Source organism: Camelus ferus, chromosome 18, assembly GCF_009834535.1.
Source record: "Camelus ferus isolate YT-003-E chromosome 18, BCGSAC_Cfer_1.0, whole genome shotgun sequence".
Lineage (NCBI taxonomy): Eukaryota > Metazoa > Chordata > Mammalia > Artiodactyla > Camelidae > Camelus > Camelus ferus.
The window spans coordinates 29,943,402-29,971,168 of record NC_045713.1 but is presented as its reverse complement, the minus strand read 5'-3'; the positions used below and the strand labels follow the sequence as shown (position 1 = coordinate 29,971,168).

Below are 27,767 nucleotides of genomic sequence, written 5' to 3'. Positions count from 1 at the left end.
TTCATGTTTCGGATGAACCAGAGTGGAATTCCTGAAACTATCTGGACTGCAACAGGCCTGGGTGTCGAGTGGGTCGCTCCCGGATTACAAGTCCACAGAGGCAGCGCCCGAGACCATGGGTTCAGCAGTTCCTCTATGCGACATCTACCGCTGGTGTGGAAGTGAACGGGTCTACACACACCTCTCCTTCTTCACCAGGTCCCCTTCCATCACCGCCATGCTGGCCGGCCGCTTCCTCTCCAGGGTCCCGGAGTCACAGTCATTTCCAGTGTGAGACGAGTGATTGGAATTGGGGGTGGCGAGAGGTACGAAGGCTTCCGATACGTTAAACTCCACCTCTGCCAGAAGGAAAAGAAACAAGTGTATATGAGACACGGAGCACAGGGGCTGAGAGAGTCTGGAAACACCCAGTGGAATAGGAGCCTCATTCTGCCATCCACCAGCCCTCAGTGCTTCACAAGTGGAAGCCCCAGGCACGCGCATCTTCTTAAGGACGGTTTCTGAAACTAAGAAAACTAGAGATACGGGAGGCGGGATGATTCAGAATATAAGTTACATAACTCCCCTGCTTTTTTCTTTGTTAAAAAAAATCATGGACTACAGAAAAGGACCGTGAGCTCAGGTTATCTGAATCATTAAAAAAAAGTAAAAAGAAATTCACAGCTGGATGTTAAATAAAAATAAAGGGTAACATTAACTCCATACTGCCTGGGCAGTTTTTGAAGACTCGTTTTCTCGAAGGAAATCTTGGGCAGAGCACCAAAATTAACTCATCTATCCAACGCTGACCACGCAAGCTTACGTGAGTGGGGTGACTCCTGATCAGGGAGTCGATGGTGAAGAAGAGATGTGCACGCCCAGGCCCCACAGAGCTCACACGCAGAGGATGTGACAGCAGGGCTGCTCTGGGCAAAGCAGGGGTGGGAGGTCCAGACTCCCAACACTTGTCCAATCAGGACCTCCAAAGGAGGGCCACAGGACCTCTGAGGACCCCTGCATATCTGATGTCCCTTCTCTAAAGCAATCCCTGGCTCTCTGTGCCCAGCATCTGAGTTTTTCAAGTCATTCTCCATCCACCGTCCTTCTGATTTTCTATGTATTACAATTTCTCTGATTAGGAGGCCTCCTTCTCCAGTGGCCAAGTTCCTCCAGGGAAGACAGTATGTCTAACCCGCAAACATACGGCATCTAGTGAATATTCCCTATACACTCGCTGAACAATGGAAGCTCTGTTGAGTGAAACAAAATGAAATACACAATAATGTGGCTCCTATTATGTCAAAATATGAATGCACATAGTCTAAAAAGAATCGTGAAAAAGTGAAACCAATTCTGGCACCATGAAGGGATTACTGGTGTATCTGCTTTGTAAAAAGACTTTTAAAACTATTTTTCTCTTGCTCTGGGAGTCAGTGAGCTTGGAGGGGAAGTTACCTTCGGGGAAGAACCAGTTGGCGTGCTGAATGATGGGTTCAATGACCGCGACCACATGGACGGACGTGGCTGCCGCCATTTCGGCCAGTGTTCTGCAAAGGAAGTTCACAGGGTTAACACACCTCCCCTAGGCAGCCCCTCATTTCTGCAGGTTGAGTCACAGCAATTTATTTTGATTTATTTTTAAAGGATAAAATAGTGAAGTACTGATGCAGAAGTTAAATCCACAAGGCACTGGCCTCTGGGTGTGGCAGGGATCACCCAGGAAGAAGAGTTACCCCGACCTGGCTGCACTCTACCCCTTGAGCTATACTCTCAGCCCAAGGCAGAAAGATTTTGATTCAGAAAGTCCCTGCTCTTTTATCATGGAAACTTGAATCACTCATGATTTTATAAAGCTGACTGGCAGTGATGGGAGGCAGGGAAGGGAGGCGGAGGTTAAGGACAGGCTGTGGTCTCCACCGCTGCCCTGCTGTGTGACCTTCAGCAAATGATTTGTCCTTTCTCAGCCTGCACATCCTCATCTGTAACAATGAGGACAAAAGTACCTACTTCAAAAGGTTATTTTTGGGGGGTAGTTGGGTCTATCTCAGTGGTGGAGTGTGTGCTTAGCATGCACGAGGTCCTGGGTTCCATCCTCAGTACTTTTGTCAAAAATAAATAAATAAACCTAATTCCCTACCCCCTTCAAAAAATAAAATAAAAATAAAGTAAATAAATCTATGTATATTGAAAAAGGTTATTTGTGAGACCATCATAAGGCCACCAAACAGAGTGGACATCAATGTGTGATTTCCCACGAGCTTTTGAGCTGACCTCCCCGATCCCTTGGCTTTAGTCAATCTATAATTCTCAGTTTCAAAAGTTTCTCTCTCTAAATGCAATTTGATCAAGTCATTCTTCTGCTGAGAAATCTTGATGCCTCCCCTACCCACAACCGTGATCCATCAACTAAGTGCCAAACATCTCAGCAAGATATATGAGATCTTTCATAGCCTGGCTGTGGCCTCATAAGCCTTGGCCACAGCCTCACGTGCCCTGTGCTCAAGTTATATGAGACCACGTGACACGCCCTAAACACAGAGACCAGGCCCTTTCTCAGCCACCATGCCGCGACTCATTCAGGTCCCATCTACAGGAAGCCATTCATCCATCAACAGCTAAAGTGCCACTGCCTACGCAGAGCTCTCCCCGAACTTCTCAGCCTACGTCATGTTCCTCCAACAAGGATCACTGTCCTCATCCTTCATGATGTCTGTGATACAAAGAAGTGCAGCCGTTTATCCTCTTGACTGCCCAAGAGTGGGGCCCTCTGAGGACCGGGACAATGTCTCTACACTTTGTGTGACCAGCCTCTGGGACAGGACCCAGCCCACAGCAGTGTCCCGAGAAAGTCGGCTGAAACGGGAAGATCAACTTCAAGGCTGAGTTCTATGTCTGTTCTTCCTATCAAGTGGGAAAGGAAGAAATTAAAACGACAGGATATGGGGAAAGATTACTCACCCTTCATTTTTGGCCCATAACAAGTTAGGGCCCAACACGATTGCAATGTTGCTGGGGGTCATTTTATTAATGTCGCTGGTCTGGGCGAGCTTCGCAAGGAACTTGATTAAATACCTACAGAACAAGAGAGAAGGGGAAAAGCACCTACTCTGAAATACCTGGAGGAACAGTACCTTCCCGCCCGGGGGCTCAGTCCCGGATCGCTCAGGGGCCAACTGCAGATTGTGACTATGTCAGCATCTGGCTCAGGCCAAGTGTTTTACAGGTTCCTTGAGTTCTTGGTTTCCGAAAACTGTTTAGGGCTTGGAAGGGGAAAACAGCTCAAATGGAAGGCTCAATGATTCCATCTCTGTAGGCTGTGTATTTCTAATCCATCTCTCCTTGATGCCCTATCTACCTGCCCCGAAACAGACTACAATATGATTAACAGTAGGATCAATGTTTTTAATACAAACATAATTAAAAGAAAAGAAGTATAGGTATATTGCTTAAAGAAAACTGTATTTGAAAATGCTTGAGGCTGTAATTATGAAAATTTCCAATTTATCATATGGATATACTCTCTTTTTGTACAAGAATGGCACTATAAAAGCAAAAAAATTAAGAACAACCCAACCATCTACCAGTAGGGTGCTGATTAAGTAAATTACAGTATATCCATACAGTGGAGTACTATGCAGCCATAAAAAGTTGTTACATACTGATACGGACAAATCTCCAGCATGTATTTTGAGCAAAGAAGGCAAGGAGGAGAATGATGTATATAAAATACACGGCCACTTGGTTTAAAAAAAAATAAGTGAAAGGTGTAAGAGAAAGAACTGTTTGTACATATGTATGTGTATATATATCTGATTATATAGGCATCAATTTTTGCTGAGAGGATATATAAGAAACTGAAAACATCAACTGTGTCTCGGGAGAGCAAGCAGTTGGCTGGGAGAGAAGAAGAGGAGAGGGCTTTTCCCACTGTGTACCTTTTGGATTTTGAACCATAGGAATGTACTCCCTGTTCAAAAAACAATTACTAAAGATCATGATGAGCAAATTAAACAAAATAAAAGGCCAAATCCCAAAGGACCAAGAACTGTAATTCAGTTTCCTCATTAGACATCAAACAGAGTAAGAGCATCTGCAGTTCTGAGCTGGCTGTGTTAACTAAGTCAATGAGGGATGCTGTAAACGTCAAGGCAAGGCTGATACTTAAGACATTAAAAGAAAATATTTCGTGTAGCTTAGCGAAAGAATCCAAGACTGAAATGAAAGGACAGGTAGCATACCAGAAATTTCACTGGTAAAGTATTTGTCATTTCGGAACCAAATCCTCTTACAGCATTTTCTTTGGTCTTAAATGACTTTATTACCTGGGGCTACCTTTTACCCTTCTCTCTGTACTGCTCCGCGGTTACATTTTAAGTCAAAGTGAAAACAGAGGTTAAGTTCTAGAATTTATTCCATGGTAAATTTCCTTAGAAACATAGTCACTCTATAAAATAACATATAATCTCCAGTTCTTGAAAGTGTATGTAGCAGGATAATTTGTGCTCTGCTTAGGATAAATCTTGTAGCACGTATAAAACATATTATAGAAAGTACAACTGTTGTTTAATTTTTGCTTTTTAGATACTGGATAATTTAGACCCCAAATCCAACATACCATCAATCAAACTTTTCACCAGAATTTTTTCCCCAGTAGCTGCAGTGGTAAGATGATCAAGTGACTTACCTGTTAATGCCAGGCGTGATGCAGGGGCTTCAGATGCATCACAGTGATTTGTATCAAACCCCATCCCTGCAACCCCCAGTTACTCTCCAGAGCATTATTTTTTGCTGTGCCAAACATGCTTGGATTAAATGGTCCCTCTATTGCAGACTAAAATGTTCTTCACCATCCTTGGTGGCTTAATTTACAGAATGCCAATCCTACATACCTAAAGTTAACAAAATTTTGTGGTGGCAACTTCTGACAGGTTCTCCACAAATCTTGAAGTTTTTTATCTTGATCCTGCACACTGAGACAAAAAAAAAAAAAAGTGTATTCACAACCATGTATGAATACTCATGTTTGGAATCCCTGTGTTAATACTTCATCATTAACAGCAATGCTTCACTGACAGAGAAAGCACGGTTGGAAAACACAGATTTTGGAAAGAAGCAAATTTGGAGTCAAATACTAATGAACAAATGAACATCCGCTGAGCAGTTAGTCAACCTCGGTCTCCTGATGGGCCAAAGTGGGGATAAGAACGTTAATTCTGCCAAGGGACTATGACATTTCAGAGGTATAACCATACAAAACCCGCTAGACCACTGCTTGGCACTTGGGAGACATTCACCACTGAAAATTCTGTTGAGAAAACATGTATATTCGTGTATGTCTTCATGGAGCCCAGATCTCCTGTCTTCAGTGTAGCCCAGGCACTGATGAATGGGCCAAGCTCCCAGGTACCCAGACCCCCAGCTCTCTCCCGGTGCTCAATTCTGCTCAAAGGCTCTGGGCCAAGCAGCCCTTTTCTGTTGTGAAGCTATTGCAGGAGCTGTTCTGCTAGAGAATTTCAATGTGCAAGCTCTCATAGACGCAGAAAGGGCCAGATCAGAGCCTGCAGAGCAGAGTCAACTCTGCCCATCCGTGGGAGAGAGCATGAGAAGTTGCCCACACAACAAACCTTTGGACTTAAAATATCCTCCCCAACTGAACCAGTCTGGAAAGTTACAGGCAGGGGTTCAACATAATTATACTTCAGAGGCCAATTTGTCACCGGGAGGGGACTATATTTCTCCAGCATAGAACCAATACACCAATAACAGATAACCTTTTTTAACAGCTTATTTCCTCTCAGGGACGAGCTTGGGAGTCTCAGAACAGAGAGAAGAGTCAAGGCTTAGGAGGAGTGGAGAAGCCTTCCTAATAAGACCCCAGAACCCCGCAATCTGACGCTGATCAGTGGGTCCCATTTATCCAGCCCTCCTACAGACGGGTACTTATAGCAGGCTGGGCTCCCAAGGACACAACTGATTTTAAAATCCCCACCGTCTATGCTCCTTCCACAGCTACAGAGAAAAACTCAAATGCCTGGTTAAAGTGATGGGGGACAGACTCACACCTCACCGAGGTATAACCCATCACAGCACACAGCTGATTTCTCATCAAGGCCCGTTTGATGGGAAGGGGTGACGGTGTCTGAAGATGGGGAATGGTTAGGACAGGAGGTGAGATTTGCTCCTCTTTCCTTATGGCTGGGGAATTAGGCACCTCTTAGAGGAAGCCAGTCAGAATCGGGAGGGACAAGTTAACAAGGAGGCGGGCTGGTTGGCTGGAGAGATGTCTTTAGAACTTTTTGCAACAAGGTTGTCTTGCTTAAAATCATCTGCTTCAAGACAGACCGAAGCTGGAAACGGAAGAGAAGGGATAAACTGCGGGGCCTCAGGCTCTGGGGCAGACAGGTCTGGGTCTGAACTGCAGCTCCGCCAATTATTTGCTGTTACCTTGACTCCATTCCTGCCTAAGCCCTGGTTTCCTCATCTGTAAAATGAGGATAACAACTTCTGCCTTTTATATCACTAGTTATGGGCATAAAGATCAGGGCAGCAGTTAGCACACAGGAAATGCTCAGTAAGCACTACTGTTACTCATAATGTCAGTATTAAATTATTGCACAGCTGAGGTTCCCACACAGCTCAAAATATGCTATTTTAATGTTATTTTATGATCCCTAAGAACAAGACAATTTACAAATGGGACAGAGTATCACATCTTTTCCTTCAACTTTTAAATCTTAGTGTTCTTAAAACTTACCTGGCAACCTGTGTCCATTCTTCATACAGATTAAAAGTCATCAAAGGTTCAGGCAGTTCCCGTAAATAGGACTTTAAAGCACCTGAAATTATTAAGACTCTCTTTGAGCATGACAAGGGGTGAGGCCAGGAATCTCAAGACATTATTTGCAAACTGAAAAGATGTCAACTCTAATGGTTTACAATGTATAGAACAAATCATGAACTGGTGGAGCGGTTAGAGAATGAAATACTCATAAAACAATTTCCATCCCTTGTAAAATGTATCGAGAGATCAATAGAAAATGAAATTAGCTTCAAAGCCATCTTCTTAATAGACATCACTTCTCTAGGCAGATGGAGATTTGGGGCATAAAAGGGAAGAAAATACAAGCATGCCTCCAAATATTTGGATGATAAGCTACCTTTCACCTTTACTTAATCAGGAAATCAAATTAAAACAAAACCCAAAAAACAGGAATGGAAAAGATATGTGCAGTGTAAGTGTACATACACAAGCTTTTCAGTTGTATTTGTCATTTCGCTTTAGTCACTTAGACCTATAAGGAGACCACTGCAGTTTTATCTGTCACTTAAAGTTGCATCTTTAAGTGATGATTTGAGACAGGGTTCACCCCCCACCTCCAGGGCGACAACTCGCAGCTCACCTGCTACAGCGTGGGGGTCTGAGTAGAACTCATCCAGGTGAGAAGTAGAACAGTCTAAAGCAGCTTTCAGTTTCTTTAATTTGGAGGCCCCAGCCCCAATTCGGAAAAGGCCCTGAGGACAGAAGCCATGAGCATCAAGTTCAAGTTGTGAGCCTCACCCTGAACCAACGAATGAATGAACAAACGCACGAATGCAGTAACGATCTGCTGGAAGAGCCCTCTGCCCGCCCACCCCCAACCCCAGCACAGCTCTTCTAGGGGAGCCAGGATCGAGGAGGGCCTGGCTACTTCCCTGGGCCGAGGGGCAGGCAGAGAGCAGTCCATTTTTAATCAGTGCTAGCTTGTGCCCTGTCGCATTGCTAAAATATCCCTGACTATTAGAAATCTATTGAGAAGCAATATTTTCTATTTCCACAGGATTCACTGCTATATAGCTTTTCTCAATTTAGGAATTTTTTAAAAAAGTGACATCTCGAGAAAAATTGTTAGACTTGGCTACTGGTCACTTTCACTGCCCGAAATGTTACTTAGAGAAAAACAGATGAAAGGTCAACCAAGAGAGGTGGGCCTAGGAAGACAGAGGACCAGGAGCTGTAAGATTTGGGTTTTAAGCAAAACTCATCTAGGCAGGGCTTCCCACCCTCAACAGCACTGACATTTTGGGCCAGGTAATTCTTTGCTGTGAAGCTGTCCTGTGCACTGAAGGATGTTTAGAAGCATCCCTGGTGTCTACTCCTTAGATATACAGTAGAAAGTCCTCCCCCTGCCCCTAAGTTGTGACAATCAAAAATGTTTCCAAATGTCCAGGGGTGAGGGGTGGGGAGGGGATGGGGAGGGTGGAGAAACTGGCCCTGGGACGCACTAATGTAGACTATTAGGAGTTTGGGGCCACATTGACTTGGGTTGGGGTTGGGGCAGTGACTGGAAGGAAATGCAAGGAAGGCTCCTGGGGTGGGGGGTTCTTGGTCTGAGTGCTGAGTACATGGGTGGGGTTCGGATGGTGAAAATGTATCAAGCTGGTCACTTATGATACACGCACTTTTCTATACAGACCTTATACTTCAATAAAAAGTTTTTAAAAGGAAGAAAAAAAAGACTCATGTTTTGATCCTGGCTCTGCTCCAGCACGAATTCCCTGCGAGCTGAATCCCTCATCTACACAGGGAGAGTAATGAGACCCACCCTGCTTGGTTCACGGGGTTTTCTGGGTAAGGATTTCATTTTAAGAAGTATATAAATACCTGTCCCCAGCCCCACTGTACAGCACTACGCAAATGTAAGATCCTTGCTATCAGACACTAAAGCTCCCGGCAGCCCTGGTTCACCAGTGCATCATAGAATTCATTTTCACAAATCATAACCAGTGTTTAACATGAAACAAATGGGACAAAAGGAAAAAAAGGCAGCATGTACTGCAGGTAGGCGAGGTAACCACTGTTCTCGGTTTCATTTACAGCGTCTACAATAGGGAAAACGGACGGGGTCTCAGTGTAAAACATGATCACGGTGAACGCAGTTTGAGAGCCACGGGTCTACACAGCCCCGACGTGACGATGTGGTCTAGTCGGTGCTCGGGGCGGAGACGGGGCACAGACGGGGCACCAGGGCCACCCCGCTGGCCGGCGCCTCCCCGCCCCTCTCCCATGTCCCTCCCCCTCCTCAGCCCCGCCCCCTGTCCCCCTTGCCCCGCCCCCTCGCTCCTCCTCCCCGCCCCTCACCTCCTCCTTCATCCCGGTCTCCAGGAGCAGCATGACGCAGGCCTCGATGGGCAGCGCGATCTCGCGCCCGCTCCGCTTCAGGTGCTCTTCCAAAGGCGTCCCGAAGGCGGGCTTTTCCGCCCACTTATCTAGAGCAGCAAGCCATTCAGTAAGAGACTCCAGCCTTGAGGCATCACCAAGTTCCTTCTCCAGACTACCAACAGGGATTTTTTTTAAGCAGCCTGTAGCCGAGGCTTTGGGAAAATGGGAAACATCTGTTCTATCTGTTATTTATCATTAACGAGAGCACAAAATATGTGCCAGGCTAGGGAGGTGACCTTTGGAGCAGATCCCTGAACACGCCCACGTGCCCCCCCCCCCCCCCCCCGCCAGAAGCCCAGCAGGAGCTGCGATGGTGCCCCTGCCCCCGCATCACTTCCATTAATCCCTGGCCAGGTGGGCTGCTTGGCGCTAAAACCCCGGTCCACCTGAGCGCACTGCTTCCACTGAAAAATTCACCCTAGCCATGCAAAGCAGCACTGGCTTTCTACCTAGAGGACAAGAAATCGACTCCTTCAATTAGAAAAAGAAATAATTTCTTAAAAATTTTAAACACCAGCCAAGCATTGTCACACAGGACCATGGAGATGGCCAAGTGAGCTCTTACTAAAAGCAACATCTCCAGGACATGCAGTGCTTCCGAGCCCCGTATCCCCAATGGTCCAAAAGAGCCTGAGTAGGAGAGGATGCAGCCCCAATGCAGCTTAGGCTGAAGGCTGGACCGACGCAGTAAAGCAATACTGTGCATGACTTTCCCATCATACGCTCTGCTTCGTCCCACAAAGGATTTGAGGCAGCTCAGCAGAAAGACATACAGGAAAGCAGTAAAACAGAAACAGGAATTTAGGAAATGGATGTACGGGGTCGCAGTAAGAAGTGTATGGTTGGGCTCAGCCTGCCTGGGTGGGTGTGGGGACCTGGCACCTGCTGAGAAGCACACAGGAGCCAAAGAGGGAAACCGGTCAGTGGAAGTGCTCCCCTGGGGACACCTGGTCCTTTCCAGAGACAGGAAGGGCTCGTGTCTTCAGCACCACTGTTGGTGGACACGTGTCCTTCAGCCACTTCGCTATCTGAATCCCGGATTTGAAGTAGGTGATGCTGTCCTAGCATGTCCTCTGACACTGACATGCACATAACAGCAGGCGGGGCCGTCACTGGACCAGCACAGGGGGAAGGAAGGGACGTGAAATCCTACAGATCCGCAGACCAGGGCGCTTGTGAGAAGTCAGAAATTGACAGGAGGAGCAAGTGGGGTAAAGGGTAAAGAAAGGGGTGAGGGGGCAAGGGGCAGTGGACAGATCATGCCCTCAGAGCTACTTGGGAGGCCCCTCATCTCCAGCCTCGGCCCTGGCCCTGGTCAGTGGAATTCCTAACAGAAAAAGCATCCAGGGCCTGGCTCTTCCAGGAAGACAGAGCTCTGGGACTCTGGGTCCTCTCACAGGCCAGATCTTACCATGAATACTTTGTCCCTTTTATCTAAAGCAATGATTCTCCACACAGGTAGAAAAGGGCCAGCTGACCCTTCCCCGGGTGGGGGGATACTTCAGAATCACTTGAGGGAGCTCTGCAAATGACACCTGCCATCACCTCCACATGCCCGGCCCTGCAATGCTGAGAGGTAGGCGCCCTCCAGACCTCTCCTGGAACTTTCTAGTAAACACTGAAAGGTGCGTCCCACCCCCCCACCTTAGTGTGATGTTGGCGGAGGGTGGATGTGAGAGCCGCTGACCTCAAGACCACTCTGGAGGCAAACCTCACCGTAGGGGCTGGCCTCTTAAACAACAGACCAGGCCCTGCAGTGGGCACCCAAAGTTCACAGAAACCTCTCCCACCTCAGGATGAGAGCCATCTAATTGTGGAGAAAATACAAGACACACATGTAAACACACAACAGTAATTAACAGGACATGACATGTCTGCGAAATCATGGCAGGAAAATGGTATAGACGAGGGTCGCAAACTCAGTCGTGTGCAGGGGCCACACGGCCCCGCTAGTGCCGGATCCGGGAAGGGAGCGCGTGGTCTGCTGAAAAGGCAGCAGCTGCTCCCGGGGCCAGACCCATGTCGCCGGGCAGGAAAGCACATCCAGCGTCACCAGATCTTCTGAATTTTCAAGAGAAGCCGGGAATTAGGACTGTTATGTGAAAGAGTCTGGTTTTTAAATCATGGCAATTCGTTGGGAAAAAAAAAATTTTTTTTAAATGAGATATGGCTGTTTGCGACTTCTGGTGTAGACCATCCACACTACGGCAATTCAGGAGATGAAAGTGTTCACTGTTGGCTTCAGTTGTCAGAGAAGGCTTCTCAAAGGAGGGGAACTTGGCGAAGGTCTTAGAAGATGGACAAGAATTAAAAAGTCCAAGAACACGTAGGCTGAGAAAAGACCAGGGACCCTGAGTCTGAAAATTTACACTTTATCCCACAGCTCATATACGAGGCGACAGGTCATGGAATCGAGTGGGACAGTGGGGGTGAGAGGAAGGTACAGCAGACGGAAAAATGGACAGAACCCAGTGAGAGGGGATCAGAGAGGAAGGAAAAGATGGCTCCAAGTTTGAAACCTGGATTGTCTGGAGAAAGGAGGGACCCAGGAGACAGGGCGGGAGGAGAGGACAGCGGGGGTGGGGGAGAGTCAGCTTGCTACAGTGAGTTTAAGGTGACAGTTCTCAAAGGGAGCTGACACGGAGGCTGTGAAGATTAGGATGCAGGTGAGAGGTGAAGCCATCAAAACGGAGGGATTTTGAGAGAAAATGTCGGGGAGGGAGGGAGCGAGGGAGAGAACACAGAAGCAAGGTCTGGATCGCAGAAAAGGCTTGACTCCCGGGGACAGAAATGGAGAAAACAGAGCCCCAGCAATGACGGAAAACAATCAAGTGAAATGAGGGGAAAAAATTAGCAAGGAAGGGACGGCTTCGGCCACGTCACATCCAAGAATCCGACAACTCAGAATCATCTGTCCATAGGGGACTTGCAGTGGTTTTTTCTGTTGTTTTTTTTTTTTTAAGAGCAGAGTGATTGGGAGTAGAAACCAGACTGCAAGGTGGGAAGGTGGTTAGAAAACAGAGGCGGCCGGGAGAAATCGGTCACTCACAGAGCCTACAAGAAAAATGAAGGAGAAAGCGCTGTAATGAGGCCCCCGTGGAGGACAGGCTGGTACCGGATAAAGGCCGTAAGTGTGCGGTCGGGGTGTGTGGGGCCCGGGGGGCAGAGGGTCAGGCTTTTTTTCCTATCATGAGGACACTCTGAGTCTTCTGAAAACAGAGGAGAAGGGGAAGACAGGACGAAGGTAAGAGACAGAACCGAGGACAGGCGGAGGGGGACGGCGTTGAAAGCCAAGGCTTGGGTGCAGGCGGCACCTTTAGGAGGAAAGAAGAATCTCCTTTCCTTCGCTGCCCGTCCCCTCACGTGCCAGCTTTCCTTGTCCCATCCTCAGCCTCTTCCCTGCCCCTGCCTGTGCCCCATGAGTGACATACTTCTCTAGGGAAAACAGTCTTGGGGAAAAAATAGAATAAGAGTTTAAAAAAAAGAAAATGTAGGGGTGCTGTTAAAAAAATCTCTTTTTTGTGCTTGTTAGTCAACTCTTCCAAACCAGACTTGAAGCCATGCAAAGGCTAGGATGGCGATGTTTACTACTTTGTCCTCTGCAGGGCCCTGCTCCCAGAAGGTATCCCATAAACACAGGCTCCCGGTGCCCTGAACGTGTCCAGCAAGGGTCGGGCCCCTGCAGGCTGAACGTTTTCCAGCAGTTTCATTCCTTTGCACCGTGACTCAACCCCATTATCCACGAACCTGGAAATGGGGTCACTTGGGAACGTAAGGGAGAATGGCCCAGTAACTCAGACCCCCTGCACTCGAGATGGCTGAAGAGCTGGCTAAGGGGCCGCTCAAGACACAGAATTTTCCAATTCCAAAATCTAAAAACTTTCAGGCACAAAGCCACAGCCTGTTGGGAATCTCCTGCAATCTAGGGGAGAAGTGGCATTCTGGAGGGGGCCACTCCCGCCCTCACACGTGCTCACTCTTTCCTGATCACAGAGTTGTTGAACTCGGCACTTGGCTGATCCTCTTTCGGCTCAAGACCAGTGGCTCTGCCGGGTGCACCTAAGCGCCAGATGTGGGGGCTACACTGTTAGCAAACTACTGCAACACGTCCAAGGATGACAGAGCAATTTCCTGCCTCCACGACATTTACTGATCTCTGCTGATGGATGCTCTCATGACAAATCAGAGAGAATTAGAATCAAAGGGGTTAAGGTTCAGTTTAAAAGCAAACACTGGGGGAAAGTTCAGTCCACTCATAACTTGAGAGTAGGATCTGCAATGTGCTTGAACATGGTGGGCAGACGGAGTACTGATACAAACAAAAGCAAGTGTAAGGACAGAGGAGAGATTTGAGAGAGGTGGCCGTGGTCTGACGGTCCAATCATCCTGACTATATGCCTGATGATGGGGTGGCAGGTGCTCAGTCTGAAATATTTTCCCACGAATGTATGCTCTTGGAGACACAGGGCTAGAAATAAAGCCCTCTGGAATAAATAACTGATTTGGGAAAAGATAATCAGAGGCTAGAATTTTTCGAGCCTATTTAGAAGAGAGAGAGAGAGAAAAAAAAAAAAAAAAAGACAGGCACTCCCCAAAGGGTGCAGCCTTCTCTTCAACTGAAGATGTCAGAAGAACTGCAAATGGTCCATTAGTGTGTTAATTTGGGTTTGGGAGAAATTAGAGAATGCAGCAAGGGAAGATGGAAGTATGCTGGGAAACAGTGCCTGCCTGGGCAGAGCGGCTTTATCCAAAGGAAACGCATGCAAAGGAGTCGGGGTGAAGAAGAACAGAGGCAGAAGTGGCAGAGGCGAGAAGGAGGCATCAGGCCAGCACACAGGTTACATTACCTTGATGGGCTCGCAATTCGGGAAGGGCCTTTTCTAAGACTGCTAATGCTTTTCTATGGTAATCTGCTTGGGCTTCTAATAACTGAGAACAGACCCACATTCAAAAACAAAAGTAACGTTAGCATCGGATGGACACACACACAATGGCTGAGCAAAACCAAAAATGACATCTTTTGCAAAAAAGCTAAAATGGCTCAACTTTACAATGCTTTACCATCCCGTCAGGGCAAAGTGCTTACCGTCACGAAGAACTGGCCGTACTCCCCTTCTTTGGCCATGAAGTTGTACATGTCTGCTGCAAGCTGATCCTGGGTGAGTGGGAGAGAAGATATGTCACTGAAGGAAAAAGAGGCGAAAGAAAGGGACACCTGAGAATTAACCTCCGTGAGCGCCTAGTCCTAGAGCAAAACGGGATGAAACGGCCGCAGATGAAATGGCCATCAGTGACTGGTGCGATCACATACTGGGATGATGGAAAAGTAAGCAAGCTTATTGTGGATGGATGCAGAGAGCGCTCCAAGGTCTACTGTTAATATGCCTTGTTAAGAAGCGCAGAGCACCACTTATGCTATGGTATGTTCCTATCTGGGTAAAAAAAGGAAAGGAAATACTTTTATTGCCATTATCTGTATAAAAAAAGACCCCTAGAAGAAAAAGCAAGAATCACTAACAGTGCTTACCTGTTGGGAGCAATGGACAGTCCCCTGTCTTCCTAATGTCTAATTATATATTGTTTTATACTTCTGATATCTGAATTAAATGTAAATGAATTACTTACATAAAAATTAAATAACCTGTGTGAAAGAGATAGATTGGGCAATTGGATATATGCATATTTCCCATTGTCATATACATATATATAAAAATTTCATATATACACATATATATATTTTAAATGTACTGCCTTCTGTCATTAGCATCAAGCTGTACAAACTAACATGAAGGCCCTCTCATTTATGAAATGCTAGTTAGGAGTAACAAACATTCTTTTAGAATAACTGGGAAGGCAACAAAGTAAATTCAGGAAGTCCCACTCCAATTGCCCCCCAAAAAAAGACAGAAGGAGAAAAAGAGAAAGGAAAAGAAAAATTAAGAAAAGGCCGGGCATGAGCAGAAGCTGGGGGTGACCTGGGGTGGGTCTGTGCTAATCTTCTGGCCAAGGTTTTGAGTCTAGCAGTCATGAGGGGTCAAAGGACAGAAAATGAAGCCTTGGGCCTGGTGAGGTGAGATGCCATCACTGAGAGAAGATGAGACATGTCACACATAAAGATAACATTCCTAAGAAACTATGCTCTCAGCAGAGCATGGAAATTCTGGGGAGTTTATCTGTTTGGGGTTGGGCTCTGGGTCTGGAAAAGTAAAACATTTCCCTGAGAGTTCATAAATATATATAGACATGCTTTCATGAGGGTTTGAAGTCTGAATTTATTATATGTGTGATCCAGGAACCCTCAAACCGAGAAAGGTTACTGGACTGGGAATACTCTCTGGGAGACTCACTTCCAATCCCCAGAAGTCCCACAGATAAAGTCCCTCTTAAAATGAGCTCACAGTGCAAAATTGCACAACAGTCCACCATAAAGGAAACTCCCACCACTGTCACCGAGAACTTCAGAAAACAGAAGTAACAGAGACTTAAAATAAGTGCATATAAATGATTAAAAACATTTTAAAAAAATCAATACTGAAAAAGAATCATGCACTATTAAAAAAGGCAGACTTGAAGAATTAGAACTTTAAAATGAAAAATATGGCCGATGAAATTCAAAACTCAATGTTAATTAGTTAAACAGCAGATCAGACACAGCTGAAGAGAGAATCAGTGAAACAGAAATTAAATCTCAGGAAAGTATCCAGAAGTTACCATAAAGAGAAAGGACACAGAAAATATTTTCATAAGTTTTCACCATTTGAATGTCTGACAAGCCATGGTGTGGAAGGTGAGAGAACAGACACTAGTCCATAGAGCACCAGTTCAGACTCCCCAAATCTCCAGCCAAATTTATATCCAATAAGTAGCCAATGGCCAAGATCAAGGTTAGACCAGATATGAAGAAGACTGCTGGGTAAATGATATGGCCAAGCTACAGCTCTTCCGAACAAAAATAAGCCAGTGTGAGACTTTCATCAGAAGCATTTGTGTGAATATTACCTTTATAAAGGGTATGGCACGACTTTGTGAGTTTGGTATGAATTCTTACCCATTATATTATTTTAAACAAGTCATTTTACTGCAGTTAACTGTCCAAGGTTTGCTATCTTGGAAAGTGGATTATAGCATGATCTGAATACACTAAAATATAGTCATCTTAATGCTATCTAGTAGAACAAAGAGACCGTTTTTGGAAAATGATGAATAGTTTAAGAGGAAGAAAAGTCTCAGGCAATGATCCTAAGAATCACCACAGGCCTGTTTCTTTACCACCTCAAATAACGTTAGGAATAAACATCAACCTTCACAGATAGATGCATAGAGAGTGAGTTCACTTAACCACCTAGTCTGGAATTTAATTTATGAGATACAAAGTAGCATTTCTCTCAAATTACAAACCAATTGTCCAAGCAACATTTCAAAAAAAACCCTTCCCTTCTCTACAGATATATGATGACCCCTTTACTATATATTCAACTTGTAAATATAACAGCATCCATTCTAGAAAACCTATACTATTCCATGAATCTATTTTTGTGCCCATCGTGCACTGTTTTGATTGCTGTAAATGTATGATGTTTTTCTATAGTTTTACTTTTTATTCCCCTATTCTTTATTTTAAATACTTGAATTTTTTTAAAATAATATTTTATTCTGATTATTAAGTAATGTAGAGTCTTGGAAAAATAGAGAAGGAAGAAGGAAATAAAAACCACCTTTAATACCATTCAGGGAATTCTAATAGGAATTATGTAAAACATTAAAAAATTGGCAGTATTTGACCTTTCATCTGTCATTTGCAAAAGCCAAAAGATTGGTGTAAGTACATATTTACTAAGGAATTCTCCTACCTTGCACTGTTCTACTTTATTTCCAGCTTCATCCATCTCTTCCTTTAGGGTATCTATTTTTGATGGAAGCCCCTGGAAGTTGGTTCCTGAAGATTTGTGAGCCTGGTTCCACCTGCAAAGCACAGGCGTGGCCATTATCTGAGAATCAGCGGTACATGCTCAACCTTATGGAGTCAAGGACCTGATGGAGACAGACTCCTTCCCCAAAACCAATTCTCCCTGGGACAGGTATCAGTACCTGGGATGCCTGCAAGTTTATCCTCTGAGAATGGAAACAGGCAAAGGCGACATCGGCTTCCCACCATGACAGGACTCCCATAGTGCTGGGAGTAGCTTCTGCTCTGAGCAGAACTGACACCACATCTTGTCTCACACAGACTCCACTGCTGGCAATCAATCCGTGAAACGCCTTTCCTCTAGTGTCCAGTCTTGGGATTCTTGCCATGAATGACCTCCTTGTTGTCTTGCTTTGATCTAGAATGTTCCCTGTGCCACTGGGAGGCAGCTGCTGCTCTTAAAGACCCCTTATAACACCTCCTACTGTCCTGACCTTTGATTACTCTCAGCAAGTGAAAGCCAGAACTTCAGTCACGTCGCTAGTATGTAGCCATGAACGTACTTTAAGAATTAAAATCACTTGTAAGAATTAATATTCCAAAGACAATACTTATAGCAAATCTGAAACATGATGTGGAATGTTTACATTCCCTTTATAGGAAGTCAAAAGGATCCCCCCCACCAATAATAGCATAGCAATAGTAGGGTGGTACATGGGAAATACGAATCTAAGACAATTTCTATTTGGTTTTCAAGGTGTTTCGACCTTCTGTTTAAACAGGGACATGACTGCCCATGCAGAAAGTTCTAACACTTTAAACTTAAACATGGATATTATATAGATGTAGCATGAAAACCCATGTTAGCAACTTATCAGGCTTTCCAGACACCTGAATTGCCCCTAAAATGCTCTGCTCTGCCCTCCGTCACGTTCCTCATGCGACGCACTCCTCCACAGCAGGGCTTCCGTAAATCGAATGAAGCAAAACTGGCCATGCAGAGAGCATGAGTCTGATGGGCTCCAGTCTGAAGCTCAGCTCTACCTTCATTAGCTGTGTGACCTCGGGCCTCGTGATAAGGTATGAGAAAGGGTGGGGCCCACGGCGCCTCCCTCCCTTTTGGCTCCTCCTCTCATGAGTCATTGACACAGATGTTCTCAAGGATGGAGCTGAGGCTGGAGCCTGGCCAGACGGGCCGTCTGACATCAGCCCTCCAGGATGGTTACTTGGTTTTACTTAGTTCCTACCTTTTCAGCACAGCATTACTCGATTGTGAAAAATAATCACAACCACATGGGCTTTTTCGACCCAGTGGGACCCTTAGAAGCTGTTAAGATCACAGATCTATTTATTCCTACACTCCAGTGTTGGAATCAAGAGCAACACTCTTAGACCTGCCTGCCACCATCCCTTCTCCCCCAAATACACTTCCTTAGGTTTCTTTTTTTTTTTTCCTGCCTCCTTTCATTGTTGTTAGACTAGGAACAGGGTGTTCTACCGTCATCCCATGGCCACGCTTGGGAGGAGGAGGACAGAAAGCAGCTGTAAGTAGGCTGTGTCTCAGGCTGTGGTCCAGTGTGTGAATGTGTGAGGACTTCCATTCTGTCCACCCAGTGGTCCTTCTCTCGTCCATGGTGGGGGTGGCTGGGGGGACGTGACACGGTACTGTATTACTGGTCATTTTTGGCAGCTTCACCTTACCTGGCTCTGACCGAATCCCAGTCTAACACCAACTTGGCGAGCTGCTTCCTCTGTTTCTGGATGTTGGGAATGTCCACCTAGAAAGAAGAACAAATCACATACCAAACGAGAAGAGCTTTGAGGTTTTCAGTTTAACATTTGAAAGTGCAATATTTACTTACTATTTTCTTTTTCTCTTAGGCAAAGGATTTTGTACCCTCAACTTAACTTTCCTTATTTCCAAAAAGAAGTGTAAGTCAAAGCCCTTGGTTATTGTTAAAATTTTAGACATAAGTGAACAACCACTCACCACCCAGCCCCCACCAGTCTTGGCTCCCCAGCCAAGCACCCACCTCTGCTATGCCGTACAGAGGGTCCACTATCTCCTTCTCAATAAAGACTTCGTGCTGAGAGAGTTCCAGAGCCAGCTGATTCTCAGCATCCCCACACGTCTCCAGCATCTTCCTTTAAAAAACAAGACGCCCGACAACAAACATACGCCCGTTAAATCTGGCACCTGATTACCACCACGAGCCAGCCCGGCTCGCCAAGCGATGGGAACACGTTAGGGTGCTACACAATGAAAAACTACTCTAAATTTAGAGTGCGAGTCCACAGATTTGTGCTTTAAAATGAACAAGGCTATCTGAGGTATACTTTGTGTGTGTGGGATGTGGGTTAACAGTGGGGTGACAACTCACTGAAAGATTAGGTCCTTGGGTCAAGTGAAATCAAGTATTCTCAAAAGCACCCTGAAAAATCTTTTAAATCATAGGTAAAGTTCATTATACTATATTGTTTTCTGTCTGCCAGTGAGTCCAGCCTACGCGGTGTTTGCTCCAGAGTTAAAGCAAGTGCTGGTTTGCCACTGGGCAAGTGAGCCGGTGGGCTAACACTTAAGGGCTGCGTCACATGAAACTCGTGGTTCCTCTTCCTTCCTGGGAGCGTACTACCGTTGATGGCACACGAAGTATACCTGCAAAGAATTTAATGGCTCTGTCTCTGCCCTTCCCCCTCCAGTTCTCTGTGAGGTCCTTTTGAAATTATAAATAAACGTGTGTGGTGCTGGCCTGAGGTGGCCACAGTGCCGCAGGCAGGAACAGTGACCTCTAGTGCCAGGCTGCCCCAGTGTGGATGCAGGCGTGGCTGTTTGCCAGCCGTGCGGTCTTGGGCAATTTACTCACCCTCCCTGTTTGTCAATTTCCTCATCTGTAAGATGGGGATGTTAATACTACTTCCCCATCTTCCTAGGTTGGCTCGAGGGTTAAATGAGCTGTTACTGGAAAAGCACTGAGAACAGTGCTGGTACACGGCAAGCACTCTGCCAACCAGGGTGGCGATGGTGTCGGCAGCAGGAGGAGGAAGTATGAACACGGAAACACATCCAGGCTGGAGGGAGGGGTGCCAGCATGCAGGCGCGCATCCCCTCCTCTCAAGGCCAGTGCCCCCAAGTACGGGAGCACAGAGAAGACAAAGGAAGGGTGCAGAGTGAGAGGAAACCACTGTCTCCTCCAAGAACCACGGAGAATTGTAGGATACACAGCATGGCAGACCTCGGGAAATAGGCTGAAAAGTCCAAAGGCCATATACCTGGCTGGGAAGGGAGGGCCCGTCTTACAGCAGGAGAGGGCAGACTGGATCAAAGGACACTGGCCTCGTGGAGAAGCAGGTACAAGGAAGGGAAAACCTTCCTTCTTAACAATGCAAACAGCTTTATTATTAGATTTTTAAAGTATTAATATAATACATGCCCATTGTGAAAAAACAATCCAGATAATTCAGAAAGGATACTACTTTGAGACAACCTCCATGGACATTATGGTGATTGCCTTTAAAATAAGTGACTCTTAGCAGGGAGGGAGCACAGAGAGCTCTTAGTAGAGCGCGTGCTTAGCATCAACGAGGTCCTGGGTTCAATCCCCAGCACCTCCATTAAAAAAAATAAAAGTACCTAAATACCCCCCCAATTTTTTTTTTTTTTAAATAAAATAAGTGACTCTTAAGGACAGGAAGGGACTGGTCAGGGCTTATAAATCTGAGTAAACACCTGGAACAGGGAAGGGACTGAGTTCTTTATATCCAGGGAATAAATATTGGCCCTATCAATTACTTTCATTAGCAGCCCTTTGCATCATCCATCCTTGCTTCCACTAAAAGGAAGCTTCTCCTGCATCCCAGCGGCCTCCCACAGAGCCTGAGCTGTTCTCCCGGCAAACGAGCCATGGCATCATGCTCAGGTCCCTGTGGTCACACGGGTGGCTGCCACGCACCCCACCCAGCTGTCCACTTCCACTGACCCGCGGGGCGCTTGGTTCTCCTTCTGAAAGCGGCCAACTCTTACCCCAGGAGAGAGTCTTCTAGCTGAGTCGATGCTTCTATCATATTCTGAGCGAGAGCTGTCAGAGGGAGTTTTTTCTGGAAGGAAGAAGACAATGAGTTTTGTTTTTTGTTTTTTGTTTTTCTTCCCATTACAAATGATACCCTGTTCTCAGTTACCTGCTTCAGATTATCAGTCACTGGTTTCTCCTCCAGGCAAACTGCACATAAGAGACAGTCTGTCTGGGTTCAGGTTCTGGTCTTAAAGGTTACGAGTCGTGTGTCTTAACCTCTGTGTCAGTTTCCTCATGCCTGGAATTTAGGGATAACAGTGCGAGGGTCCCAGGGCTGCCTGGCAACTACAGGAGATATTCAAGGTCCAGTACCTCCCACGTGATAAGGACTCAATAAACATTCACAGCTATTATTACTGTGGTTGTTGCTATTATTATAATTACTAATAAGTCAAGGGCATACTATGTCCCAGGCACTGGGGACCTAAGACATAGACCTTGCTCTCTGATTATTATGAAAAATGAATGCAATGGAGTGCTCAATTTCAAAAACTCTAGCTAGAATACTCTTTCTGAAACTGGCTATTCATTTGGCTGTAATCATAAAGTCGTAGCTCTCGTTAAAGATCTGGAAAAACCTAGCTAAATAACAAAAAAGGCTTTTTAGGCACGAAGCCACTCACTTCCTATCAGAGGTTTGTTTTTCAGCTGGAAATGACTGTAAGGGTCATCTGATTACTGTTCTAACTGTGCAGTCAAGCAACATGAAGCCCAGGGGGCTCACATGCATGACCAGGCACCCCAGTGAGGGGGCACAGAGCCAGACCTCAGCACCGACGGCCCGAGCCCAGGTTCAGAGTCTGTCCACCACCGGCTGATGGCTTATGTCAGAATGTGGGCAGCAGAGGCCTGGAAAGCAGCAAGTGCGTTGGTTGTAACACCATAATCTGCTAACAAAAAATGCTTTCACTGCTACAGGACTCCATGTAATTTTGCCTTCCCAGTAGAAAGGGTACTCACGTCAGAGACCCAGGGTCCACCTTGGGGGGAACTGCTCCGCCCCGACCTCAGGCATGTCTCCTGCTTTTCCTGCTTTCAAGGGCTGCACCTGATACAGGTGTGCCCGTCCCTGCTTCTATCATGTAGAGTATCTCCTGAAAGCTGTACAAGAAGCTGCTAATACTGGCGGTCCTGGAGAGGGGCATGGGGAGCCCGGGAACAGGGCTGGGAGAGACCTCACTTCATCTTCTCTTATCATGGATTTTGACCGTGTAAATGGGACAGCCCATGCAAAATAGCACACTGAAGTTTAACAATAAGTAGCAACAAACATATTTACCCATCTCTCCTCCTCCTTGAGTTATTTTCCAATAAATAAATAACAGGCTTCACGTCTCCTGGGCTCTCACACTTCCAGCCCAGGAAGACACGTGAAAACGGGCAGTGAGCTTGGATCAAAATAGAGGGTAAGTGATACCTTTTAGTTACGCAGCCTTTCTAAGGGAAGTTAATGTAGGATAAGGGCAGTAATTAAGAGAAATACACTTTTTGCAGCTCTGGAGCTCTATGGGTCCCTTCCAGTTCTTGCCTCTTCGCTCGCATGGGAGCTGCAGGCGGGGCCTCTGGGAAGCTCCTCCTCTGTTTTTTAGAGCCCTAGAGATCTGCTGTGGTTTTCTGCATACAACCGACCTCTCGTGGTCACCTGTTGTCTGTTGTTTTCACGGTGACTCCTCTTCCCACGTGCAGAGTGTAAACATCCCCAGAGCCCTGTCTTGAGGGCTTTGGTTTGAGGTTGGAAAAGGCAGGCTAAGGCACTGGGTCTTAGAAATGAGGCACCTTTGCCCCTGCTGCCTGGAATATACCCATCACCAGCCACTCATTTTCCTCCTTTACAGCTCGGCCACCACCGCCTCCAGGAAGCCTCCCTGCCTCCCCCCTCCTCCTTTGGTGCCCATTCTTGGTCCTCCCACAATACCCTGTGCACATTCTGTTTAGCATGTTGTTTAATAATTACCATTTCAGGGCGGGGAGCCTCCTCCACCAGGCTGTGAGCACCTTTTAAGGCAGACACCACATCTTACTCTTTTACAGCTCCGGCACTTGTACACAGTGAGTGTTTGATAAATACTGCATTTGTGTTTTAATGAATACATGCAATACCTGGGCTGTGTCTCAAAGCAGACAAAAGGACCAACAAGACATAACTGTGTGACGATGATGGCATATAGCATGAGTAACAGGAAGTGGGCAACACTGAGACTGACGAGGGAAATGCAAGCAGATTGTGAAGGGTTTACGTCATCTAAAGAGCTCCGACTTCGGGGTATTTTGTACGGCAAAGAGAAGACAGCCAATATTTTCTAATAACTTTAAATGGAGTATAATCTATAAAAAAAATACTGGATCATGATGTTGTACACCTGAAATGAATATAATATTGTAAATCAACTATACTTGAATTAAAAAAAAAAAAAAGAGCTTGGACATTAAACCAGGCGATGGGAACCAGCCGGTGTCCCCACCAGAGCACTGCCCGCACCATGGGACACTTCCTTGGGTGCAGCTATCCCTCCAGGCAGTGAAGAGTGTTCAGCATCCTGGTCCCCACCCTCCAAAACCTAGTAGTGTCCCCCAGACCTGATGGCAACCAGAAAAGTCTCTACACTTTTCCAAATATCCCCAGGAGTGTAATTCTGATCCTGGTTGAGCACAGCTAAGCTTAAGACTTTTTTTTTTTTTTTTCCAGGCAGAAGGAAGACAGGATCAATTTGTATTTCAAGAAACCAACTCTGGTGATCAGGTTGAAGAAAGGCTGGAAAAGAAGGAAATTAGAGGCAGGAAATGGAGCTCAAGAGGTGACCTGCGACAGGCCAGGTGAGAGGGAATCGAGTCTTCATTAAGGCGAAGGTGGTAAAGATGGAGCGGAAGTGAGGAATCCAAGAAATATTCACAGAGGGAATCACAGGACTCGCTCATCCAGCAGCTATGGGAGGGTGGGGATAAAATAAAAGGGAGTATAAGATAACCCTACAGTTTCTGGCTTGCATAATAGGGTGGAAGGAATTTAAGAGTCAACACAGAGGGAAGAACTAGTTACTCACACTTAAACAGACAACGAGGGGAGGAAGTATTCTGTTTGGTTGAAAATGGTTTACAAGTCCCTGAATAAACACATCAGTTAGAAGCCATGAGAACCGAAGGGGTGGCCCAAGGAATGTGACTGTGAGAATAAAGAGGTGAAGGACAGAACCTCAGGAAACAGCACGACAAGGGCAGGCAGAGCAGAAGCCGTGGCAAGAGAAAGGGAGGGAGCAGCAGGGGCGGAACCAGCAGACCGAGTCTGGTTCTGACGGACAGGACCTGCAGCAGACGCTCCTGGAATCGCAGGTGTTTACAAACTTCCGCTGCTTAGACAGACATCGTGGTGGGAAAACTACGTATCGTGCAAGGGAGGAGTAACCCTGTTGTCAAGATGGCCAGAAACGCAGTGTAGGAAATACAAAAGAAGGGTGACACAGGTCATCTGCATACCAGGTCTTCCTCGTGAGACATCTGGTGACAAACAAAGCAATGTGGGAAGTCACAGCTTCCCTGTACGCTGCTGCAACTCCCACCTTAATGTTTTATGGGCTTCTAAGGGGCAGTGTGTGCTCATAAGCCAGGAACTTGTAAAACTAAGGACGAAACTGCTGAATGAACAAAACTGCTATGCTCTGCCGGTGGGACACAGGGGGCTGGATGCTCTGAGCAGACGTATCCCGGGGTGGGCGTTCGATTGTTCTCCCAGGGCCCATTCTTCCTCCTGTCTACTGCAGCACCCTAAGTTCTCCTAAGGATCTAGCCTGGCCTCAGTGAAGCCTATGAGCTGGAGGTAGGACCACAGCCCATGCTCTGGGGTGAGCAGTGATCAGTGTAAGTCGATCAACACATCCCACCTTCTCACCCAACCTCACCCCCTACCCCTGGTAGCTAGTGCGGGTCGGGGTGTTGAGGAGGTGGAAACGTTCAGAAACGGAGAACGTGACTCCATGCAGATCAAGGCAACGGGAAGAAATTTCTACCTGCCACGGGTGTGGAAAAAGAAGTTTTCTCACCCCACTAAGAAAGCTACCGGAAGAGACGCTCTCTACTCCTGCTGGACGTGCACCTGTGTGGAGCAGCCCACGGAAGCTGCTGGTAGCCAACTCGTAACCATGAAAGATAAAGCAGACACTGAAGACAGCCAAAAGGAGAGAAGGAAAAAACTGGGGTTTTGGTTACATCACGGAAAGGCTCGACTGACCGAGCCTTACCTCAAGTCCATCCCAACTTCTGGACTTCTCAGTAAGCCAATAAATTCTACTTTCTAAGTCAATTTAAGACAGGCTTTCAGCTTTTTGCCATCAAAGGAGTCCTAACTGACATATCCATTCTTTGATGGAAGACAAATCTTTAAAAGCCCCTGGAGACAATTCAGTGTGAGCAGGGCTTTCGGCTCCATGATGTAAGCACAAAAGCGTGTTATGGTCAGGCAGGTATCAGGAGCGTGAGTGGGGATCTAAGAAACAAATCTGCAGGCAGATCTGCTGATGCTGCTCAGGGAAAGTGGACCGATACAGGGCGAGAAGCCTCCCAGAGACACGGACCCACCCAGTACTCACGTGTCTCCTCTCGGCGTCGGTGCCGTGCTGGCCCTGGAAGCAAGCCATCAGGCGCTTGTGGGAGTGGTGACACACGGAGCGCACCGTGTCCAGGCGCCGCTCAATCTGACAGAACAAAGACAAACGAGCCGTTGGCAGGGTTCACGAACAGACTCAGCCTCTTCCTCGTGTGGTGTCTGCATGGAGGCAGGAAGGGCAACCTGTGGTCGAGTTTTCCAGGTCTTGGGTGTAAATGGTGATGGTTTCCATGCACCTACCCCAGGGCTTCTCACTACTGACAACTGGGCTGGATAATTCTGGGTGGTGGGCAGCTGTCCTGTGCATTACTGGCATCTTCAGCATCATCTCTGGTCTCTACCCACTAGATGCCAGTGGCATCCAGCTCCTCCAGTGCAACAACCGAAAATGCCCCCAGATGTTGTCAAATATCCCCTCAGAAGGCAAACTCGCCCCTGGCTGAGAACCCCTGACTTCCTTTACACTGAGGTTTTAGAGGCTTTAGATCCCTTAATGGCTGAATCTGTGTGCAAAGGGGAGGGGTGAGTGGTGGCAAAGTTAACACACTACAGCACCGGCAAAGCCCCAGCTCCAACCAGCAGAACCGCAAATGAACAGCCTACGCCCGGACCCAGAGCGACTGCCAAGTGGAAAAGCCACAGGGACAGTCAGGCTCTCCTGCATCTGGCTGTAGGGCCTTCCATACACGGTGCATCAGACAGAAAGTCAAAAGAAATGACCCACGACTGAAACTCAAGATCAGTGTGCTCAAAATTATTCCTTATTGGGCTTGGGGTGGTTTTTTTTGTCTTTGCTTTTGTTTTGTTTTGTTTTTCTTTTTTAATAATAAACCTCTAAGGCAGAATAACTGACAGCCAGCAGTGAGAAACCCGACTGAGGGGACCCACACATCATGATCAACTTCCCAAAATATTAGCGCTGGGATGTGGCTGTTTATGGCAAAGAGAGCCGCTTTTTACAGGAAGGAATGCCAAAAATGTGTATTCTGATGACTCATCAAGAATGAGAGCAGGCCCTTAGGGATGCTTTCTATTTTAAAGAAAAATCAACAAATTCAAAGCAGAACACATTTTTACCCCCAAACCCTTTTACCCAATGAGAGGGTTTTGTGCCTTTTTCTCAAGCAGCCCTTCTCCAGATCCAAGGCCCCTTCCCGGGACCCTGATCTGCAGGCACATGTGTTTAGGACCAGAAGCCACATCACTTGCTCCAAATCTTATAACAACCCAGTTCTAAAAACTGGAAAACTAATATTCCTTCTTCATTTGCCACAAAAGCAGGGGGGGGGGAAGAAAACCCACAAAAGTTCATTTCATTTTGATTCCAATTTCCACTGGAAGAGGAAGTCCATAGGGACAGGGCCTTGGCCTGTTTTGTTCACTGATTTATTCCAAGTGCCTAGATCACTGCCTGGCCCACAAACGGAAGGTGTTCACTTAATATTTGTCAAAACAAGGGGTATATGCTGAATCCCTGTACACGGTATTAGAAGAACAACAGGAAATCATCTGCGGTTCTCACCCTCCTGGGATTCGCAGCCTCCTGGGGAAACTCCGTACAAACAAAATAATAAGGCAGCCTCCTGAGCTGCTCTAACAGAGACCCAAGAAACGAGGCCGGAGAACACAGAGCAAGTTAAGGGAAGTTTCACACCAGAAACAAAATCATCTCTGTGGCTTGCGATAGTGGTAACCAGGACAACAAATATCTAATCGTTAGCACTTACTACGTGCCAGGCTCTGTTCCCAGCGCTCACCACGTTTCACTTGTGAGCCCCCCTTACCCACCCCGTGGGGCGGATACAGCAATTACCCTCCTTTTCGAGAAGTGGAAACTGAGGCACAGAGAGGGTATAAATCAGCTCCTGAGGCCACCAAGCTGGTCCGGGGCAGACGTGGGAGGGGCATCCAGGTGGCTGGTCACAGACTCAGCACCCTGAACCATCACGTGCCTTGTTTGTGGTTGAAAACAACAGAAGTCAGAGCGGCGAGACATCTGTCACAATGACCGCGGAC

The 27,767-nt window shown here is 46.6% G+C and overlaps 1 protein-coding gene across 1 annotated transcript in view; it reads right to left on the bottom strand.

Annotated features, from left to right (window-relative positions):
• ARHGAP17 (Rho GTPase activating protein 17) overlaps window positions 1–27,767 on the bottom strand; it is a 77,742-nt gene that overhangs the window by 18,173 nt on the left and 31,802 nt on the right. Inside the window, 14 exon segments of the mRNA XM_032460832.1 lie at window positions 182–338; window positions 1,435–1,526; window positions 2,938–3,051; window positions 4,869–4,949; window positions 6,734–6,815; window positions 7,380–7,491; window positions 9,098–9,225; window positions 14,026–14,107; window positions 14,265–14,333; window positions 17,029–17,140; window positions 18,786–18,862; window positions 19,118–19,229; window positions 21,106–21,179; window positions 25,735–25,839. Of these exon segments, the coding sequence (XP_032316723.1) occupies window positions 182–338; window positions 1,435–1,526; window positions 2,938–3,051; window positions 4,869–4,949; window positions 6,734–6,815; window positions 7,380–7,491; window positions 9,098–9,225; window positions 14,026–14,107; window positions 14,265–14,333; window positions 17,029–17,140; window positions 18,786–18,862; window positions 19,118–19,229; window positions 21,106–21,179; window positions 25,735–25,839 (1,397 nt within the window).